Source organism: Hermetia illucens, chromosome 6 (assembly GCF_905115235.1).
Source record: "Hermetia illucens chromosome 6, iHerIll2.2.curated.20191125, whole genome shotgun sequence".
In the NCBI taxonomy this organism is placed as follows: domain Eukaryota; kingdom Metazoa; phylum Arthropoda; class Insecta; order Diptera; family Stratiomyidae; genus Hermetia; species Hermetia illucens.
The window spans coordinates 56008176-56028465 of record NC_051854.1 but is presented as its reverse complement, the minus strand read 5'-3'; the positions used below and the strand labels follow the sequence as shown (position 1 = coordinate 56028465).

At 41.2% G+C, this 20290-nt stretch overlaps 1 protein-coding gene and 1 long non-coding RNA gene across 4 annotated transcripts in view; both read left to right on the top strand.

Annotated features, from left to right (window-relative positions):
* The window catches only part of LOC119659850 (GATA-type transcription factor SRE1), a 63534-nt gene that overhangs the window by 30056 nt on the left and 13188 nt on the right, over positions 1-20290 (top strand). Inside the window, exon 1 of one of the 3 annotated variants that reach the window (XM_038068151.1) lies at positions 14440-14801. The exons of the other annotated variants lie outside the window; for them this stretch is intronic. Coding sequence (XP_037924079.1) covers positions 14778-14801 — 24 coding nt within the window. The 5' untranslated portion in view covers positions 14440-14777. Of the gene's footprint in view, positions 1-14439; positions 14802-20290 lie in introns of those variants that run through there. 3 annotated transcript variants of the gene reach the window in all.
* LOC119659853 lies at positions 14821-15800 on the top strand. Its single transcript, XR_005250378.1, has 5 exons — positions 14821-14923; positions 15117-15287; positions 15346-15377; positions 15434-15597; positions 15655-15800. It is a non-coding gene; the product is annotated as an uncharacterized LOC119659853 (long non-coding RNA).

Sequence of the window (20290 nt, the reverse complement as noted above, 5' to 3'; positions counted from 1 at the left end):
CCTGTGACAGTCAGGTGAGAGTGAACACTGAAGCCATCCACAACACAGCCCTCCGCGACACCTATAAGAGGGAAGTGGATGCCGCAATAACCGCAGTCAATAGAGGACCTGGAGATGAAGCATCAACAAATGATCTTCACAACCACCTGAAGAACGTTATCATGGATACGGCCACAAATATACTTGGCCCCAGCCGCAAAAGGAGACTACCGGTATCCGGTCTAGGCCTGCCTTAATAAGGAACTCCAGACATCCCGGTTTTGCGCCGAGGTCCACCAATTCGATATCCCTAAAAGCTGTCTGGCGTCCTGACCTACGCCATCGCTCCATCTTAGACAAGGTCTGCCTCGTCTTCTTTTTCTACCATAGATATTGCCCTTATAGACTTTCCAGGTGGGATCATCCTCATCCATCCGGATTAAGTGACCCGTCCACCGTAACCTATTGAGCCGGATTTTATCCATTACCTGACGGTCATGGTATCGCTCACAGATTTGGTTGTTACGTAGCCTACGGAATCGTACATCCTCATGTAGGGGGCCAAAAATTCTTCGGAGGATTCTTCTCTCGAACGCAGCCAAGAGTTCGCAATTTTTCTTGCTAAGAACCCAAGTTTCCGAGGAATACATGAAGACTGGCAAGATCATTGTCTTATATAGTAAGAGCTTTGACCTTATGGTGAGACGTTTCGAGCGGAACAGTTTTGTAAGCTGAAATAGGCTCTGCTGGCTGTCAACAACCGTGCATGGATTTCATCATTCAACCAGCACCCAAATTGTTCACACAAAAATAAACAAAACCTTTCACACCTGAAGCGCCTATTTTCCTGTGTGCCATCTGTGTTGTTTTTGAAATTATAAACGTATTGTATAGCAAGCTGAATTCGGACCTTTTATATTGAAAGCACACAGCTTTTGGATTGTTTGTTCGTCTGCAGTATCACCTCTTAGAGGCTTTCTTTTTGTCTTTCTTATATCTTAGCGCAAAAATGTTAAGAAATGAACTGGTCTTAATTTAAACCAGTAAGCCCAAGAAAGGATCCAGCAAATTTACGTAAAATAAATAAATTCAACTTATTATAACTTTGTTAATAATTATTGAATTCCTATCAAACTTTCCCGTATTATGCCCCATATTACGGCCCATATCGTTACACTTTATGCTTTCTGAGTGAACTTAATGGGGTTGCCAGGAAAATAACAAAATGTCGTAATATATTATTACCAATTTTATTTAAGTAGACATCGCAGTATGGAGTATTTTGGGGCATTGCAATAATTTTTCTTTCGATTTCTCGGTTGAGTAATTTCTGATTTTTTTGATATTGGTGACTGCCTCCTCTTTCTTTGCAGCCAATGTGAAAACAATAGTTATAACCGAGACCTTTGATTTGATAAACCACATAGTTAAATTCGGTACAAAAAAATGTTAAATGCTCTTTTTTCATGATGGGGTCCTACCTTAAATTCGACGTAGGACGATATTATTTATTGTATGCGAGGAGGGGTTAGAATTCCAATCTTTTTACCTTTTCCCGTGTCAATAGGTATAACCATTTCTCAAAGAAGTCCATTCGAAAGAGAAAAAGACAGACAGATGGAAAAACCGAAAACCAATTCTAATAAGGTTTTGTTTTCCAGAAACCCTTAAAAATGCGTTTAGAAGAGAGTATGTACAACCACACTCTAGAGCAAATTTTTTTACATTTTTACAATTTCAATTCTTTTTCTATGACCGCGGATGATATGTGAGCTTAAGTTCTATGATGGTTATAGTTGACTTTGACCAGCCTTATTTCTTGAATGAATTAGGAATCTTCCTACATATTGTAAAATCGACTCCTCCTTGGGGGTTTATGGCGCCTCGGAGTCTAGAGTGGGCGTACAGCTTATTGAATAGGTGAGTTCGTTAAATCCTCCTGATTTGTGACATCTGGAAAATGTTTTCGTATGAAGTATTTTTTTCTTGGGGGTGACAGCTCGAATTGTGTATTTTTTTCGTTCTAGTAACATTTTTGTCGGCCTTGCTTTCTTGACCATAAAATCAGCGTCACAACTTTCTAATCTGGAGAAATCGACAAAATTCATTCGTTCCTTCTGTACTTTCTTCTTAGTTTTAAAAATGTGAAGTTTGATTGCGTGTGTGGAGTCTGGCCATCTTGTTAATGGCTCAGAGTTTATTCTCGATAGTTCCCTACTAGGGCTTTTTTCTCAACTAAAAGTTAAATTATAACGGTTGGTTTCTCCGACATTTAATTTACCTTTCTCTAAGGCTGACCAATATCATTCTTATTATATAGGACATTGAGAATCTTTCACTTTGCACTATAGTTGCAGCCCTTGGAAATCACTAGAGTTATCGAAACAAACACCAACATCCTTCCTTATTTTGTTACATTCAGTATAAGATAAATGTGACTCAGACTCATTGAAACGTTCCTCCCAAAGTGCAAAACATTTTTCATCTGCAAGATACTTTCAAATTTGTCCATCAATACTTTCCAAATAGGCAGCTCCCATCTAATGTTTATAGTAGTAATAATGATAATGGCTGTTATTATCTAAAAATTGTAAATCAATGCATGACCGATGTACACTTTTCCATGTATATTTGTATTTTTATGTGAACACGCTTAAGCGATGCTTGCCTGATTTGATGGCTACGAAATGGCTTTCTGCGGGGGAAAATTAACGATGGCATATGGGATGTTTGACAGGTTCCATAATTTCTCCCAGTAGCTAAACTGGCCAATGAATTCTTCTTAGGCTCGAGATGGTTTGTTGAGAAGGAGAAATTGTAGGATGGGCTCGACTTCTTGATTACGCACTCAGAAAGATACTCTGTCTTCTTGATGTTTTCGATAATTGTGCATTGTGAGGGCGCATTTTTGAACGGGAAAATAATTAAGTTTTGAGGAATGAAGAGAATTTTATAGTGTTTGAAGAAAGTTGTTTGAAACTCTTTGGTTGGTGGATTCGTTCAAATCAGATGAAGCACCATTAGTTAGTTTTCTACTTCCTAACCGTAGAATATTTTACCATTGATTGTAATGCTCTCTCCATGGTTGTAGCTATGAATCCTTGGAATCAATATATATATATAATATATGTTGAAATCGTTCAGAGGCAATTCACGCAGCTAACGCTCATAAAGTAAAGCTCCTCAGACTCAGGCACGTAGTGTCCTCCACCACCGCACCTAACTTATAGCCATCAAACGTGAATTGTTCCTTCCTTCTTCCAGCCCATATCGTTGGGCGATCATGAAGACAATTTCAATATATTCTCTGATTCGTTTTACCGTACTTTAAAGGCAGTCTTGAACCTCATGGTTCATTTTTTTGGTGTGCCCAACCGGGGGTATTGAGTATGCCCAGTGCCCAATGCTAGTGTTTTTCGTGCACGCCACATTCACGTTCAATATTTGTGACGGTAATTGGAAGTATCTATTCAATAAATTTTGAGGCTTATCTTATCTTGGAGTGCGCGCAAGTAGATTGAGAGTACCTATTGCTTGCGAGCAGCCATCATTGAATTTTTATTTCACTTACATTTTATTTTATTTCATTTCACTTCAACTGGAATGGTTTGGCCGTTTTCCCCTTTCCTACCTTGTTCTATCGATCATCGATCATACCAACCTGGCATTTTGCATTACGATTTCTAATGTTTATTGGATTTATTGGATTTATTGTGCTAACCGAGCTGTTTTATTGATAGCTAAATATAGAAATTTGTCATAATCAGTTGGTTTGAAATTTTATTTGGTGGAAAAGGAAATACCAACGGAAATATTGTTTTACCAAATAAAATGTTTCCTCTGATCCAAAGTAAAAATAGAATTGATTTTTTTGTGTTTATTTTTTATCATTACTTTTAAAACGGAAATTTTCCTCTAATCGATCTTCTTGCAACTCATATCTTCTCCTAGTACTGTCTGCGTATACCTGGACATGCCCATTCAAAGCACCGTCTAAAAGCTGAGAAGTCGCCCTGTTTTCTAACTCCTTCATAGGGTGAGTTTCTTTTTGCATTACCAGTTATAAAATCAAACTGTATTTCTTGAGCATCCTTCCTTAGGGGTTCGTCCTGGCATATGTAAATTGAGTTGTTCTGTCATCTTAGTTTTCTACTCTGTTGAGTATTTGCACGATTTAAATATCTCTGGTTTATCCTGATACTTTGTACATCCTACATAGTCCACTTTTTCTTTTTATTGTTTGTCAAAAGGGCATTCCATTCTTCGGATGTTTCAGCCATTGGTAGTTTGCGGAAGTAAAGTTCTAAGCTATTTCGCCACTTATCGTACCTGAATCGTACGGGACTCAGTTGATACACGACGGAAGGTTTTTGATTGTATGAAAATCCGTATCTACTTTATATCGGACCGGAACGGACACTAGCTACAACTAAGCTTAGGACTGAACTGAATTATTGTGGCTCTAAGTTCAATATAATTCATACCTACGTCAGGTGTGCTATTATATATAAAGGAGTGATTTCCACGTGTAATCATTTTCGGCCATGTTGCTCCCAGAGGAAAGATGAGGTAGGGTCTGGTGAGTCGCGGTCTTCGTTCAGGGCGATATTCCGAATGCATAAGCCGGTGAAGGTAAAGCGAATATATTCAATACGCTTAGTTTATTCTTCCCCGAGAGATGCGATTTCAGTACCAGCTTTACATGTCGCAGGAATTCGGACAGCGGGGCATCCTTCAGATCACCAACTCGAGCATGGGTTCCTTGTAGAATTCCTAGGTATTGAAAGTCTGTCACGATCATAGCTTCGATGTGGAGGTCATCAATGCTATGTCCGGCATGCGGCTTGTGATGTCCTTTGCAAATGGCTTGGATTCGACATTTGCCCAATCCAGATTCCATTCGAATATCATATGTCTACTATTCGCAGCAGACTTCTAAGGTGGTCGTCAGTACCAGCATGCAGCTTGATGTCATCTAAGTACATCAAGGGTGTCAGTTCACATTTAGCACGTAGGCCATATTTTATTGCAAAAACATGCTGTCTAGCATCACTCAGTAGCCATGAAAGGGGTTCAGTGCTATGCAAAACCATATGGATGGGCTCTAAGGAATTAGTACCCTCAGATGAACACACTGATAAGGTGATAAGGCATCCTACCATGGTTGCCGTAACTTTATTAATTTGGGATCAATGCGATACAGATGTGGGACATCGATTAGCCAGGTATACGGGAGGCTATCGAAAGCACAACTACCGAGTCGATAACGAGTTGCTCTTTGCAACCTCTTGACCCAACTCGGCAGCCCTTCTGCTCCTCGGACAAAATGCTGTTGGTCTCGAGGTGCGCATTAACGCTTCCACTAATAATGGACGTTATGAATTTGTAGAGCGTTGATAAGCAAGTAATCGGTCTTGTGTTCGCGGGGTCCTGCACTTTGTTCCTCTTAGAAATAAGGTAGATAATCCCCGCAGTGAGGAAGGGTAGAAATTCCTCTGTCCGACTAATGACCTGATTTATGCTGTGTGCCAACCGACCATGTATACTAGTGAAATTTTTGTACCAGAAGTTCAGCATCCGATCCAGACCTGGGCCCCTCCAGTTTTTCCAGCTGTTTATGACTCGTCGAACTTCCTCTTCGGTAACATCCGCAAAATCCATGCCAGACGTTGTGGCATGGTGAGTGTTTTCAGCGATTATCAACTCAGTATGGTGGGCGGGCAACCCCCAAAATCCACACCAGCATTTTATCGCTTGCGTTACCGAAAATTGTACTGCCTGGACGCTCTGGGATTGGGATTCTTTGAGGGATCTGAAAACGCTGGTTCCTGGTTCCTCTGGACACGTCTGAAGTAACTTTTGCCATACCGTAGCAACCGACTGCATACAACAGAAAGTTTCTGCTTTAATGTGTCCAACATTTCAAATATGGGAGTCTCACCCGTCTGCTGGCATTGCCAGAGGTGAATTGAGTGGGCTTAGCAATTTCCGGCCTTAGTGAGTCACGCCGACCTTCCAGACGAATTTTCCATGGTGGGTCTCTTCGGTCACTCAAACCAATAACGCGAAAGCGAATTTTCTGACCATGCAATCTGACTTAAGGCTGTCACAATGCATAAGTGAGTAGTACTGAAACAGTTGCCTGCAGTGCGGCATGGTGTTGTAGATGCCGCCGTCTCTGCCCCCATCGACTCTTGGTCATCAGTTTGCGCGATGACCTCAAGTCGAACACGCTCCCTGATGATTATCGGGATTGTGCCGCTCCGAGTAATAAAGCGGTGCTGGCCTGCGACTCGCTGAACAGTGACGTGCGCGAATTGGGGGAAACGTTCGATGAATCTCTGGTACAGCAAGGGGCGGTAAGGTATTGTACCCACCCACGCCGTTATTTCGTAGTAGGAGCGGATGATGAAGATGTTCATTTCTTCAGACCACTTCATCCGTTGCCTACGCGAACCTGCTGAAGTGGTTGCCACAGATTGTGGCGAGACAGCTGCAGCAGGCAGAGCAATGCTCCCACCGGTTATCCATACCGGACCTTAAAATTCTCCTTCTCCTCATATATGGATTTGCATTTTATACATAACTGCACAAAATATAAAAATAGATTTTTTACGGTCATTTGTAACATTGCGCAACAAGTGGGGTTAGCCAAATTGAATAAAATTGATAAACTATGTATAAACATATCTAGGAAAGCAATTTTTCTGCCGACAGGACGTTAAAATGGACATTCTCTACCCTATTCCATTCAAGTTTTTTAAATGACGGGAAGCCAAAGAAAGCTATGCTTATGGGGTTACTGATTTGGGGTGAATATTGCTGCCTTTTTACTGAGTAGAAAGGTCAAAGTTGAAAGACTGTCGAAATAAAACGTTGCTCCTATTATAGATTAAAATAAAAAACAAGTCGGGAAACCGGAAACTAGACGCTTCAGGTACGAAAGGTTTTGTGTATTTCTTTTATAAAGAGAGTGTGCATTTCTCCCATTAGTATGTAGCACGTAATATATGCATTTATTATGTGAAAATATCCACTTTCAAGTAATATTGACATTCAAAGTCTTAAATTTGCACAGAAGCGGCGGCTTTGACCTATTATAACTTTATTAATAGTGGTGCGATTTTGACCAAATTTGGTAGGATCATGCTCTATACTATAGTCTATATTGCCGCAATTTGGTGATTCTAGAATGCACCTTTCCAACAAAAGCCAAAACTAAGACCGGCTTCGAAAAGTACTAACCGAGACTTTCAATTTGATACCCCACATTACTATATTTGATGACAAAAAAATTTACACCCTCCTTTTGCATGCATGGGGACCCTCCCCCCCTTAAATTCAACATAAAAGGATGTAACTCACTGTATGCGCGAGCGTTCACAGTTCCCACTTTTCTACCAAATTTGGTGTCAATCGCTACAACCGGCCCCGAAAAAAATGCGTGTGACGGACAGACAGACAAACAGACAGTAAACACAAAACCTTATTAAGAGGGGGCTCTAGATCTATGCTATGTTGGCGGCGTAAAGTGCAGTCCTATGGAATCTGAATGGAAGATTCTTGTGTTACCTCATCATTTTTATGATGATATGCGAACATGTTTTTCTTATGCCCGAAGCATTATCTGCTGTTTTCTTCTCGCTGAATATAATAACAGTTAGCCGATCATTGTGGAGCAATGGTTTTGAAAAGGCTGGAGAGGAGGGGAATTCTACAGGAAATAACAGCTATTATAAGGCGGAGGAGTTCAATGAATTATGGCATCTTTCGTTAAAAACCTCCACTACGCTGATGACATCATGGACCTTTACCAATTGCCTCTGGATTTGAAGAAGGAAGTAAGTAGGGGCGAACTGAAGCGAAATATCAACAAAACTAAGGTTCTCAGTCTGATTCATTATGGCAGTTTTTATATCTACATTAATGGACAGAATATTGAGGGGGTTGGAAATTGTGTCGGCCTCGGTATCGTTATGTCTACTAACAGTAATGCCAAACTCGTTGTCACGTGAAGCGTTAACATTACTAAGCCGCCTTCGTTGGATATGAAATGCAACTATCTCAACCAACATCAAGGTGACACTCTTCTTGGCTAAGCTAAAAAATCTACGTTTATGCTTGTTTTCGTCATGTCATACCCTGGCTTCCTACAATCTTAATCGAAAAACTGCATTGGCGTACGATTTAGACATCCATGGACGTGCTGAACAAAGGATGTGGCAGTCGATAATTCACACATCAGGAAAAAGAGACAATTCCACTGCGAAATATGCCATTTAATAGAAATTAATACCTCCTCAGCGATTGGGTCACTCTAAAGTAGCGTGGAGGACAAATCATGGTTGAAATTGAAGTGCATCGCTAAGAACTTCCAGCAATGATGCGTAGAAATTGTTGACGCGTTATGATATCAATAAATATATTATTACGGTTTATGTGGTTACCACTATCTGAATTGAATAATTTTATGTCATCTGGAGTCACAATGACGAAACAATTGGGAAGGAGAAATGGACTTCATATCAGATCGGCCACGACTTTCATATGGCCCATACGTCAACATACCCTAATCGCCTTTATATTCAATAAAGGTCTCGCGTCTGCGTGTCCTGAACTTTGTCAAATGCCCAAATGGTTTTCTCAGTCCATGAAATAAAAATTGGTATAAAGTAATCAGCTTTCTCATAAATTACTTCTATTATTCATACAAAGATATCGAAGTGAATTCTCTCCCATTCGCTCCTTTCCAAGTCTTTCATTATAAATATTACCTTTGGGATAGAAGAAGGTTTTTAGGTTTCCTTCAGCCAGGAAGAAGGATCTTCTTTCGAAAGACTCAGAAATGTGATTAGACTCTTCCTCTTATCTCTCTTTATCGCTCTTCTAGTGTGGTGACACCTTCATTGGTGATAATTCGCCATTCCACCATAATCTGCCTTCTATTTGGTGAAGTATGTTTGATCTTAAATTTACATCGCTATTAAATTTTACCCCTATATAATATTGAATACTGTTTTCGCAAAGCATACATATGAAGTTATCGTGAAATGTAGAGCAAACTGGGAGAACCCAGAACAGTGGTCTTCTACAGTGATGGCTGAACAACTCAACAAGATCCTGAAGCAGGAATCTACCTTTCGAACAAAAGCGACAAGTGTGCTTTTTTCTTGCTCTCGGATGCTTTAGAAAAGAGGACTCAATTTCTCGCGTCCCGACAAGAACTAGTAATTGTCATGTCAGTAGCATTGGCTAATGCTATTGTCACCAACTGGGAAGAAGCTTCACATAATGTCGGGTGGCAAACTCTTAATGGTACTAGGCACAACAAACTTTCCAGTCAGAAACAAACATAGTTTATCCTATCGAAAAGCAGAAAAATCTCCAGAAGTTTTGTGGGCACTCTGACTGGCTATAATTCACTAACTAGACATACATATGTTCAGAATAGGGATTCTTCAATATCATATGTATCTATCCTGTAATGAGGAAGAGCAGCACTTTTGCTAGCGGAAGTTATGGGATACATAAACGAATCCGGGATATTCCATTAGACAGGGGAATTGAGTAAAATGGGCTACTGATTCTATGTGGTTAGAGGTTTTGTCTCTCCCTCACCTTATACACGCCCACACACATATCTCTATATAAAGGAAGTGACTGATATGATCGAGTTAAAATTTATGTTTTGGATTCATTTACTTCAATCTGACTCCTTTCATATATAAGACAGCAGACGACCCGTGTAACACAGAGTTTTCCTACTTACAGCTGATAATTGCATGGTCGCTACTTGTGTTACTATGGTATATGCATTCATGAAGTTCACAATTGCCGATCTTGCAACTGCTCATCTAACGCAATATAACTTGTTGCCTTTGATCTGAACTCATCTAGGTCTTCAAAATGGAGATTTCGGGCTTTTATTACTCTGAATCGATCTCCAACTTGAGATTTCATAAATGCGGCGAACAGATGAAAATTTGGCCCTCTTTCTTAATGGTGCCTCCTAGATTCCCATATTGCAATGAATGCAGGATTTTTTTGTAGATGATATCATATCTTTCAAAGTATGCTGTTCACTGATGACAACAAATTTTCCTAATTTGACGTTCGTCAAATAATTTAAAATGCTAGAGATACTATGAGTGCGCTCTACTCATTTCTGTTTGAGGAGTAAGACTCATTTCTGTTTTAGGAGTAAGACATCCCGATATGGGAAGATGGATCGAAAAACTGACGGTAGCACATGGTGCCTAGAAGAAGACCACACTATGAAGTCGGATTCAACTAAAAAACTGGGAATGTATCCACACCGCTAGGAAACTAGGAATGTATTTACACCGCCACCCTATATTTGGGATTAGCTTAACTTACCGGATAGCTCTGTGGTTAGAGCTGTCGTATAGATGGTGCTCACTTGTGGCAGTGGGATTTATATTGTGACTTACGTCGGATACCAGTCGACTCAGCTGTAAAAGAGTCCCAGAGTCAAATCAGGGTAATAATCACTGGCGAGCATAATACTGACCACATTGCCCTCTACAGGGTACTGTGATCCTGTGTGCAGATTGTTCGTTGAGTCGACTAAAAATGAAAGAAACGAGCTTCATCTTATTGCCTTGTAAAAGATTTATAGTGGCCACCCAGTTGGTTACATAAGGTCGGAGTAAGATTCTTAGTCAGACAAAAAATGAAACCTGCTTTTATCGGCTTTGAAAACATAAATGAGTGGCTGTGCAAATTTCGAAACGCAAACCTCATTAATATTCACGGCCCTATAGAGAAGACTGCAGAGTGGTGAAGGACATTTTCTATGATGTAGTGGAACGAACCCTTAACAAACGTAGGTTTTCCCAGACGAACCATTTTCAATCAAATTGACCATGCATAAATTGAATTCTGCCACCTCTTAGCATTAACGAATGGCAGAACATATCTTGTTGGAATGGTGCCAACCACCTCTCTCCCTGACAATCAGCTGGGAGTAGACACTGAAACCATCCTCAACGAAGACCTCTGTAACAAATATAAGGGGAAACGGATGCCGCAATAATAATAGCTATCAAATGCCCTGTGGATAGAAAAGGACACTTAGTTAGTTTGGTTAACTGGGGGGAGCCGCAGCTCCGAGCACTCAGGCCATTGTTAGGCCCATTGTACTATCCCCGTCAACTGCCTATTCAATGGCTTCCCGCCTACGGTATTCGCAGGCTTTAGCGAATCTTCGAACATTCTCCAGAGGCAGAGAGTGTGCAGATTCTTCCTTGAAGAAAACCTTGCCAAGGTGTCTTCGACTGAGATCCGAGAATGCCGGGCAGCTGCATAGAAAGTGCAGGGCCGTCTCCTCCTCCTCCTCACATTGGCTGCACATAGCCGAAACCACTAGCCCAATCTTTTCCATATGGTAGTTTAAAAGGCAGTGTCTCGTCAAAAGCCCTACTAGGGTTTTCATGTCCTACTTCATAAGGTACAACAAAAATGCCGCTCTAGTAGCTCCAGGCTCTTTCACAAGGATTTTCGCTTGCCGGTAAGAGTTTAAATTTCCCTACTCGGTTGCGTGAATCCTTGCAATTTCAACCTTCAGAGTAGAGTTGGCAGTAGATAGTCCACATAGTAGATTCCAAGAGCTGGTTCTGGCCCCACCATTGTGGATCCAGACCCTTGGCGAGCCAGTCTGTCAGCCTCCTCATTACCGGCGATGTTAGAGTGCCCCGGCACCCACATCATGAATGTTTCGTTCAGTCGGCCAAGTTTCAGCAGCACCTGATGACAACTCCACACCTACTGGCTTGATATGTTGTTGCCATTTAGTGCTGATAATCCCTCTCGACTGTCGGAACAGATTCAAATGGTGCGACCCCTCCACTTTTGTCGCAGACACTCTTCTGCTGCCAATGAAATGGCATATATCTCCGCATTTCTTAATTTTTTCGAGGGGTCGGGCCAATTCGATTCTCCGAGAACATCCCTGCGCCCGATCCATTCTCCATGACTGACCCGTCGATGAAGATTATTAGGTTTTGTAATCTGAAAAGACTCATGGCCACTTGTCGACCATTCTTCTCTTTCGGTGATTACAACAGTGTATGTCTTTTCAAAGACGAATCTGGAAACCATATGATCGGTCGGCATCAGGGCTATCGGATGTTTTTCAAGGAATTTCCAGATAGGCGCATGACCGTTTGATTGGCCGCCTTTCCACGCCCCAATGGTATCGAGCCTATATGCGTCGTTGGCCACTTTCCGTTTCACCTCCAAGTGAATGGGGGGTAAATTTAGGATAGCTTCAAGTGCCGCAATCGGTGTAGTACTCATTGCTCCAGTAATACTTAGGCAACCAAGTCTCTGAATCTGCGTTAGCAGCTTCCTGCTGTTAGCAAAGTTCAGTCTTGGCCACCAGACGATGCATGCATACATCAAAATGGGTTTTATTATTGATGTATGCATCCAATATATCGGTTTGGGTGAAAGTCCCCAGGTCTTACCTATCGCTTAGAAGAACCAATAGGTGCATAAACTGGAGAAATACAGGATGCTTCAATGCTCATTCTGTTTGAGGCAAGGAAGAAAATTTGATTTCCGTCCATATAGACGAATTGGAAAGATGGGTTGAGTATTCTGATGAATTACTCAATAAGCAGAATATCGGCGAGTTGAAGACTGTGCCAGGTGAAGACGTCGTACAAAAGCTGCCACCACCAAGCATGGAAGAAACTGCCTACGCAATTCATCGGCTTAAGTCGACAGGAGCCGATGGAACTACAGCCGAACTGTTTAAATATGGAGGCGACCAATTACAGCAAGCGCTTCATCAACAATTTATGCTCAATATGTGGGACAGCGAGTTATTGCCTAATAACTTGCAACGAAGCATTATCTGGCTCATACATAAAATGAAGCCATTATAGAGGCATCAAGTCGCCAACTACCATCTATAAAATATCCTCAGCTATCTTGCTAGGCCGGATAGCCCTATACGCCCAAACATCCTCGGTGCATACCAACCAACAAGTCAGATTTTCCCTCTGCGGCAAATGGTGACAAAACTGTTGGAATATGAACATCAGTTTCACTACCTTTACATCGACTTCAAGGCGGCCTATGATAGCAAAGCCAAGTTAAAATTGTATACGGCCTTGAGAAAAGCGGTGTCCTGGCGATTGTATGTACTCCTGGGAGACTTGGGTTCATACCAAGAAAAATTGCAAGTTCGGAGTTCGAAATAAGAATTCTGCGAAATTTTTTTAGCCCGCTAAAGGAAGGCGGTTGATTGAGTCTTGATATCTATGAAAGCTATAAGCGATACTAAGAGTATGTGGTTGTGGATGAAGTTTAATTCAACATTCTACCGTGGGCAGGTCACATAAATTCTATGAATAAGTATGATTCAGCTCCGTTTATAAGAGCAAAATCTATGATAGAAAATGAATACGTGTCAACCCTTGGCTGCGATGGAACGATGCTGTGGGCCCGGACGACAGCCGCAGACAGTTGTTGGGGATATCAAATTAGTGGATTTCTACACCGGTTGTTGCCTCTTTGATTATTATGAGAGATTTTGGAAATTCGGAATTAATTTCTAACCAGGTTTACGAATTAGCTTTCCACACCACCGTTCATTATTTCTACATAAAAAATTGCATGATCCTGAATTTCAGAATTTCTGAATTGTAGGGGTTCCCTGATTATTTGCGAAAGGCGGCTTTACCAAGAAATTTCTCTAATACCAAAAACCGATATTGGCTCTGTCCGAGGCTCTGATTGATGATAGATATCCAGTGAATTGTGGTAACCTAATACATGTGAATGGCTCGGTTTTTTGAGTATGTTTAGATGTAGTCCGACTAATCGATCATAGTAGTCTTCTTTTCGATGAAACTTTTACTTTCAGTTTGGTACGGTAGGGGATTCCCTGAAAGTAAGCAGAGGGCCAATATTAAATTGCGAAGACTAAGTTGCCTTCAAAGAAAAGCATTCAGTTAGCCCCTAATGTTTGATTGACATGCAGAATTATGTCATCAAGATCTTGACGATAACTACATCGTCTTATATTGAAGGCATACTTATATTCCCTCCAAGCGGCTGGATGGTACACATAGAAGAAATGTAACAAACCTCTACCCACCCTCCTCCACCTTACACCCTCAACCGACTCTCGCTGAGCTTTATGACAAACACAGAAAAGCGCGGTGTGTGATGGTTTTTCATTGTTAATGTTTTCTTTTTCATCGTTTTTTCCATAATGTACGTTTTTTTTTCTATTTTTTTATTGTTGTTGCTGGAGAAATCTTGTGATAAGATAACGTGAACTGACATATGTGAGAATCCACTAAACGAATATAATGTGTGTAGTGGAGGCGACAGTGTTCTGAGCCCCTAGGGGAGGTGAAGGGGAGCAAGTGCTTTATTGTATGTAGCACGAAATTTTCAGCTTTTAGGTAAAATGTTAAAAGTACATGGACGGTAGTGTGGAGCACACTAAATCGACTTATGTATATTTCGATAGTCGTGCCAGCGACCGACCGATCGGGGACTAAAGGATCAAAAGAGCATACTATATAACAAAGAAAATAAATAAACGCGTAACATGCATTCACTATTAGGTGTCGTTATCGAAAGTTGAGGGTAACCAGGTTCGATTAGTTTCATTTGGCGACCGTTGGTACCCATTGCGCTCATCTTGAATAGCCAAGTTTCGGTGTTCTTTTGGAGCTTCGAGGCAGGTGTATTTGGCCTTGTTCGGTAGTGATGAAAATTTACGTGATAATCTTCAAGTAGTGTGATTAGTGAGTGTCATGAGAAAACGGATCAGTTTTGAGGTAGGAATGGATTATCTATTGGTGCTACTTTGCCAAAATTAGTTGTAAAGAATTTTGGAACTTTGTGTACATTATATAACAGAGACTGACATTCACATCCATTCTTCGATGGCTCTTCATGAGTTAGTGACACAGAATCATTAGCGTGCACGTGTATTCAAAAGTCAAAAGTCCTTGATGATGTCTTATATGTTTGTGATGGTTGAAATCATGTTTTTGGATTTGATATAACATATTTTGTAGTTTAACTTCTGAAATTATTTAGAGCCCTTTTTTATGCTAAAATCCTTTTCTCGAATTTTACAAACCGCTCAGTTCATCTGAAAAAAAGAAACCCCTTCTGGTTGGAGTGCATCGAAGTTTCATTCCTGATGGACTGTTTGATATAGTCCAGATTCAAGTGAGCTTATCGAGAGAAATATAGAACTTCATGTAATTGAGGAGTAAGGTCTTGAGTGGTGTGCGATTAGGATATTTTTGAGACAAGTAATGGTATAAGTTCATTCCCCTGCCAATACATTGGTTCGCCTTCTCCTTTTTTTAGGTCACAGATTGAGTTCACGCTGAATTCTTAAGGTGAGAGTTGATGTAAATGCCCTTGGACATCCTTTCTTATTCAATACACTCATTAGTACAAGTTTTTATTAGAGTAGTAGGCACAAAAAACACGGATGGAGGCAGTTGTGGACTTTTTGGTTGAATCGAAGACTGTAGCTAAATAGTCTTATAAAGAAACCAGCTTGGTCGGGTTGAATGGACATATTCTGCCTTGAAATCACTTCATATGAGGGATTAGGTAAATACTCGTATAATAAATGACAGTGAATTTCTCTCAGAACTATACGTTTCGCAGTAAGTTTATGGAAAATTTGGAGGACGTAAAGAGCATTCAGAGATGATCAAAAATGGACGCTACTAAATATACTTGTATAAAATTATATGAATATATTTTTTGATTTACATTGGCGTTTGTCATGAATTAATGAAGAAGAAACTATATGTAGGCACTAGCGCTCATTACACTTCTTTAAAAATATATATGTCCACGAAAAAGGCTATTTGTTATTGGCTAATAGTGTAGTATGTTACATATTAAGATAAAAGAGTAGTATTTCCTTTTGCTTTTCATTTTTAGATAAATACGCATGTCCTCTTGGGTTCGATTTCAAATCAAATATTCTTAGGATAAGTTTATTATCAAGAATTACAAAATAAAAATTCATCATGAAATTTGGATGCAGTCTTAAGTTGAATACGTTGGTTCAAATCAGGTCGCCTTTTCTTTTTCTTCAGCCTTTGTCCCGTTTACAAGCCGGGTTGGCTCGTCATCATCGGGTTCGCCATTTGGCTTTATCGAATGCCTGATCTGGGTGCAATATCGAGGCTTTTAAATCTCCACCCAGCGTATCAAGCCACCATTGTTTCGGCCTGCCTTTTGGTCGTTTACCATCGACTTCAATGTTCAGCCCAATCTTGGCAAGTGAATTCTCGTTAGAATGAATTGCGTGACCATACCATCGAAGACGCCTCTCTAGCAATTTTTTTTTTCCCCATAACGATCACGGATATCCTCATTTCGGATGTGATCAAAATATGTCACGTCACTAGTCCAACGTAACATCTTCGTCTCCATTACTACAAGACAACGTTCATTGCCCTTTATAGTCGGCCAACACCCCAGAACCATAGAGGGCGACAGGACGGACAACATTGTGGTAAATTTTAGATTTGAGACGTTCGTTAATACGTCGATCACAAAGAACACCAGTTGTGGAACGCTTCTTCATCAAGGTTGCTCAGTTCCGGGCAGATCACTGCCGCTGACGATGATTTCAAATAACATTGAGGACACCATCTTACACCGGGTAATACCTCATTTCGGACGAGTAATCCATTAGGGTCTTGAAGATGTGATGGTTGAGATGATTGAAAGCCAACCTGTTGATCTCTTAATATAGGCTCAAGTTTTGATTTTGACATAGATGTTTGTGTTTGGTTCTTCTGTACGTCGCTTACCATGTATTCATTAAGTATAATGATACAGGAACTGAAAGTCAGCTTCGTAGAAAATAAAGTAGGGAGAAGTAGCATGAAAGAAGATACTATAGAAATGATATGACCACGACAAAGAAAGACTGAACAAAAAACAGAGAAAAATTCTGTGGGTTCAATATTGGCATTCCATTTCAAAATGCCATTTTAATTCGATTCCATTGCACAATGGGTAATAAACTCTAACATACACCCTGGATAACGGCTTGTATGTATTTCATTACTATTTATTTAAAATTTTAATCACTATTTTTCTGGGAATAAAATGCTCACTTGAAAAAACATGACATCCAAACATCTTGAGGAAGTAGTTTCGTTGCTTTCCGAAGTTCCCGAAAAGATTTCATTTTCACTTTCAATCCACCCGTTGTATGTACATTATTATGGTCGCACCATGTCCTTAAAGAACTATTGTTCCCATTTTACTGGTTATAGTGTACCTATTAATCATAGTATCTAAAGCAAGCCTATAACCGCTAAGAATTTTAGTATATTCCCTACTTGCAAATCTTTCAACATTGCATCTGGCATTGAATGTTCTCCCAGATGCCCTTTCTTACCTTGCGCAAGCGCCGGACACTGTCCCAGAATGGGTATAGAGGTTTCATCACACTCCCCACAGTACCTGCAGGCAGTGTCCGCAGATATCCCCAGCTTCATTCCCAGATGATAGTTTAGCCGCTTCTGCGCTTGGGTTCGTATTCCCCAATAAGCACACTGGACTGCTCCATTCCTGGTAGACCCGCCCAGTATAGTTCCCTCAATCGTTCTTTTTCATTTTTTAATGTCATCATGAACCCGCTTCCGATTCCACAGAACGATTCTGGCCCATGTAAAGGCGTCCCTGGTCCCTTCTTGGCTAGTTCGTCCACTGCTTCATTGCCTTCCAACCCAACATGGCCTGGAACCCAGAGTATCCAGACCTTGTTGAACGAGCCGAGCGTATTCAGTCTCTCAAGGCATTCCCATATCAGTTTAGAGTTCAGCTGGTTGGACCTAAGTGCCTTGATCCCCGCTTGGCTGTCAGTCATTATAGCAATGTTCTGCCCCCTGTAGTTCCTGTGGAGATTAAAGGAGGCACATCTGTCTGTAGCGTATATTTCCGTCTGGAGTATGTACATAGATTGATCATTATCTTCGTCAACGGCGCAACAACCTTAATAAGGAACTTCAGACACCCCAGTTTTCCGCCGAGGTCCACCGATTCGACATCCCTGAAAGCTGTCTGGCGTCCTAACCTACGCGATCGTTCCATCTTAGACAAGGTCTGCCTCGTCTTCTTTTTCTACCACAGATATTGCCCTTATAGACTTTCCGGCTGGATCATCCTCATCCATACGGATTAGGTGACCAACTCACCTCAACCTGTTGAGTCGGATTTTGTCCACAACCTGATGGTCGTGGTATCGATTATAGGTTTCGTCGTTATAAAGGCTGCGGAATCGTCCATCCTCATGTAGGGGGCCAAAAATTCTTCGGAGGATTCTGCTCTCGAATGCGGCCCTAAGAGGTAGCCCGGCGCGTTGAATTAATTAATTTTTAATTTCTAGTGTGCCTGGCATATCTGAAATCCTACGGAATGATGAAGCGTTACGAGGAACACTACTCTTTGTTGGGTCCCTCAGCTCGATGATCATCATCCACAACTTAAATGACAGCATCCACTATGGGCCTCCCTGTTCTAAAAACTGTATCGTGTTAAATTCCCCGGCAGGACGGATCACTTCGGGGAGTCTACTCCTTATAAACTTTTTGAGCATTTTCACTCATTTACTCCTTCCTTTCCACCTTCCAGCTTCAAGTTAAAATGCCTCCCTTCAGTTAAGCATTAAATGCGTAGAGCAATAAGTCCGACCGACGGCGAAACACGAATTTAGATATCTCTGCCGGGATGTCTTCTGGTTTTGGCGCTTTATTTTTCATAAAGAGGACCGCCTTTTCCAACTCTTTCATAGCGAAAAGTGGGCCGGTGCCTTGCTTTCCGTGGGGAATAATGTCTATACAATTTGGTCCATATATTCAGCATTGAGGGAGGAGGGTTTCCGCATGGCCTGAATTTTTTCGGGGTTTAGCTAATTTGTACCCTGCATGTCGCGCCAAACTGCGGAGGTTATGACACTTTTTTCTGAGCTCGACAGTTTTCGCCATCCACAATACATGATAGGTCTGTCACAGTCCGGTGCCCTTCGGGGCATGAAAGCTCCCAGACTGCCGTTACCATTTGCATAATTGAATTTACGACAATGCCTGCTGCAGAGCTAACCTGATCCAAGAACTTCGATGAATCTTTCGATGTTCACCTTTACGACATCCCAGGCATAGGTTCCAGCTTACGCCACAAGATAAATGCGACGCCAATAGCTTTGAACACTATGTATTGATGGAGAGAGGTGGAGCCACACTTGTTGTTATATGATTGTGGATCATGATGAGGTGCTCCGTCCATACATTCAATTTCTCAACATCTTGGAGGAGAGGCCTACCTTTAACGATTCTCACAAGAGTCACTGTGACACTATATACGTTGGTTTTTCGGGCTGTTTCCGGTTCATCAACGCGATGGTGGAATATCTTTTATCACAGCGTATGCTACTCTGGATTTGATGTACTTTTTCACGTACCCGGTTTGCAGCCATCACAGCCGACAGAGTTTTCAACTTTTTTTTCATAGTTAGTCAGGTTTCGTAACCTGCGCCAGAGATAAAAGCCAAATGCCTTTTGTGGCGGCTCAGTGCTCAAATTGTAATTCTGAGCTTTGAACATTTGTGCTGCATGAAATTTTCCCCTGTTGGACCACCGCCGAATTGCGGAACGGCCTGCATTGAATTTAGAGAGTGGATACCTTCTTGCGATAAGCGAAGGCAAACCACAATCGGATGACGTTCTCCTTCGAAGTGGATGTTATTGCTCCTTTTATTACAAGTACTCAGAAGGCAACCCTTAAAACTAGGGCAGATCGTGATGTGGTCGATCTGATCAGATGTTTTTTGCCGATCAGTTCAACCCCAACTGAACTTGCAGCAGGCCCTCTGCTCCAACAGCTTGTCACCAATGGCGAGGCGCCAAACCGCTAACCCTTGCATCGTTGTTGTTACGGTAACCAAGATCATGCTCGCTTTTCACGACTTAGCGTTCAGATCACAATGCCACCTCTAGGTTACCTTTCTTGTTGATGTTCCTTAATTTGGGTCGTAATCTTGTAGCCAAGACCCTGTCAAAAACCAACTCCCAACAGTTGGGTACCGGATCCACGTCTACTACCTAGTGGTAGTAAAGGTGGCTTCCTAGGGTACAAAAGTCCACTGGTGCAAGAGGGAGAGAAGTAATCTAGAGAGCGAAAGATTATTCAGCTACTATTATCTGAATAAAATTGATATTATCTGAGTAAGAAGACCAAGGATGGAATTTCGTGACAATAAATGCAACTGTTCCCAAGA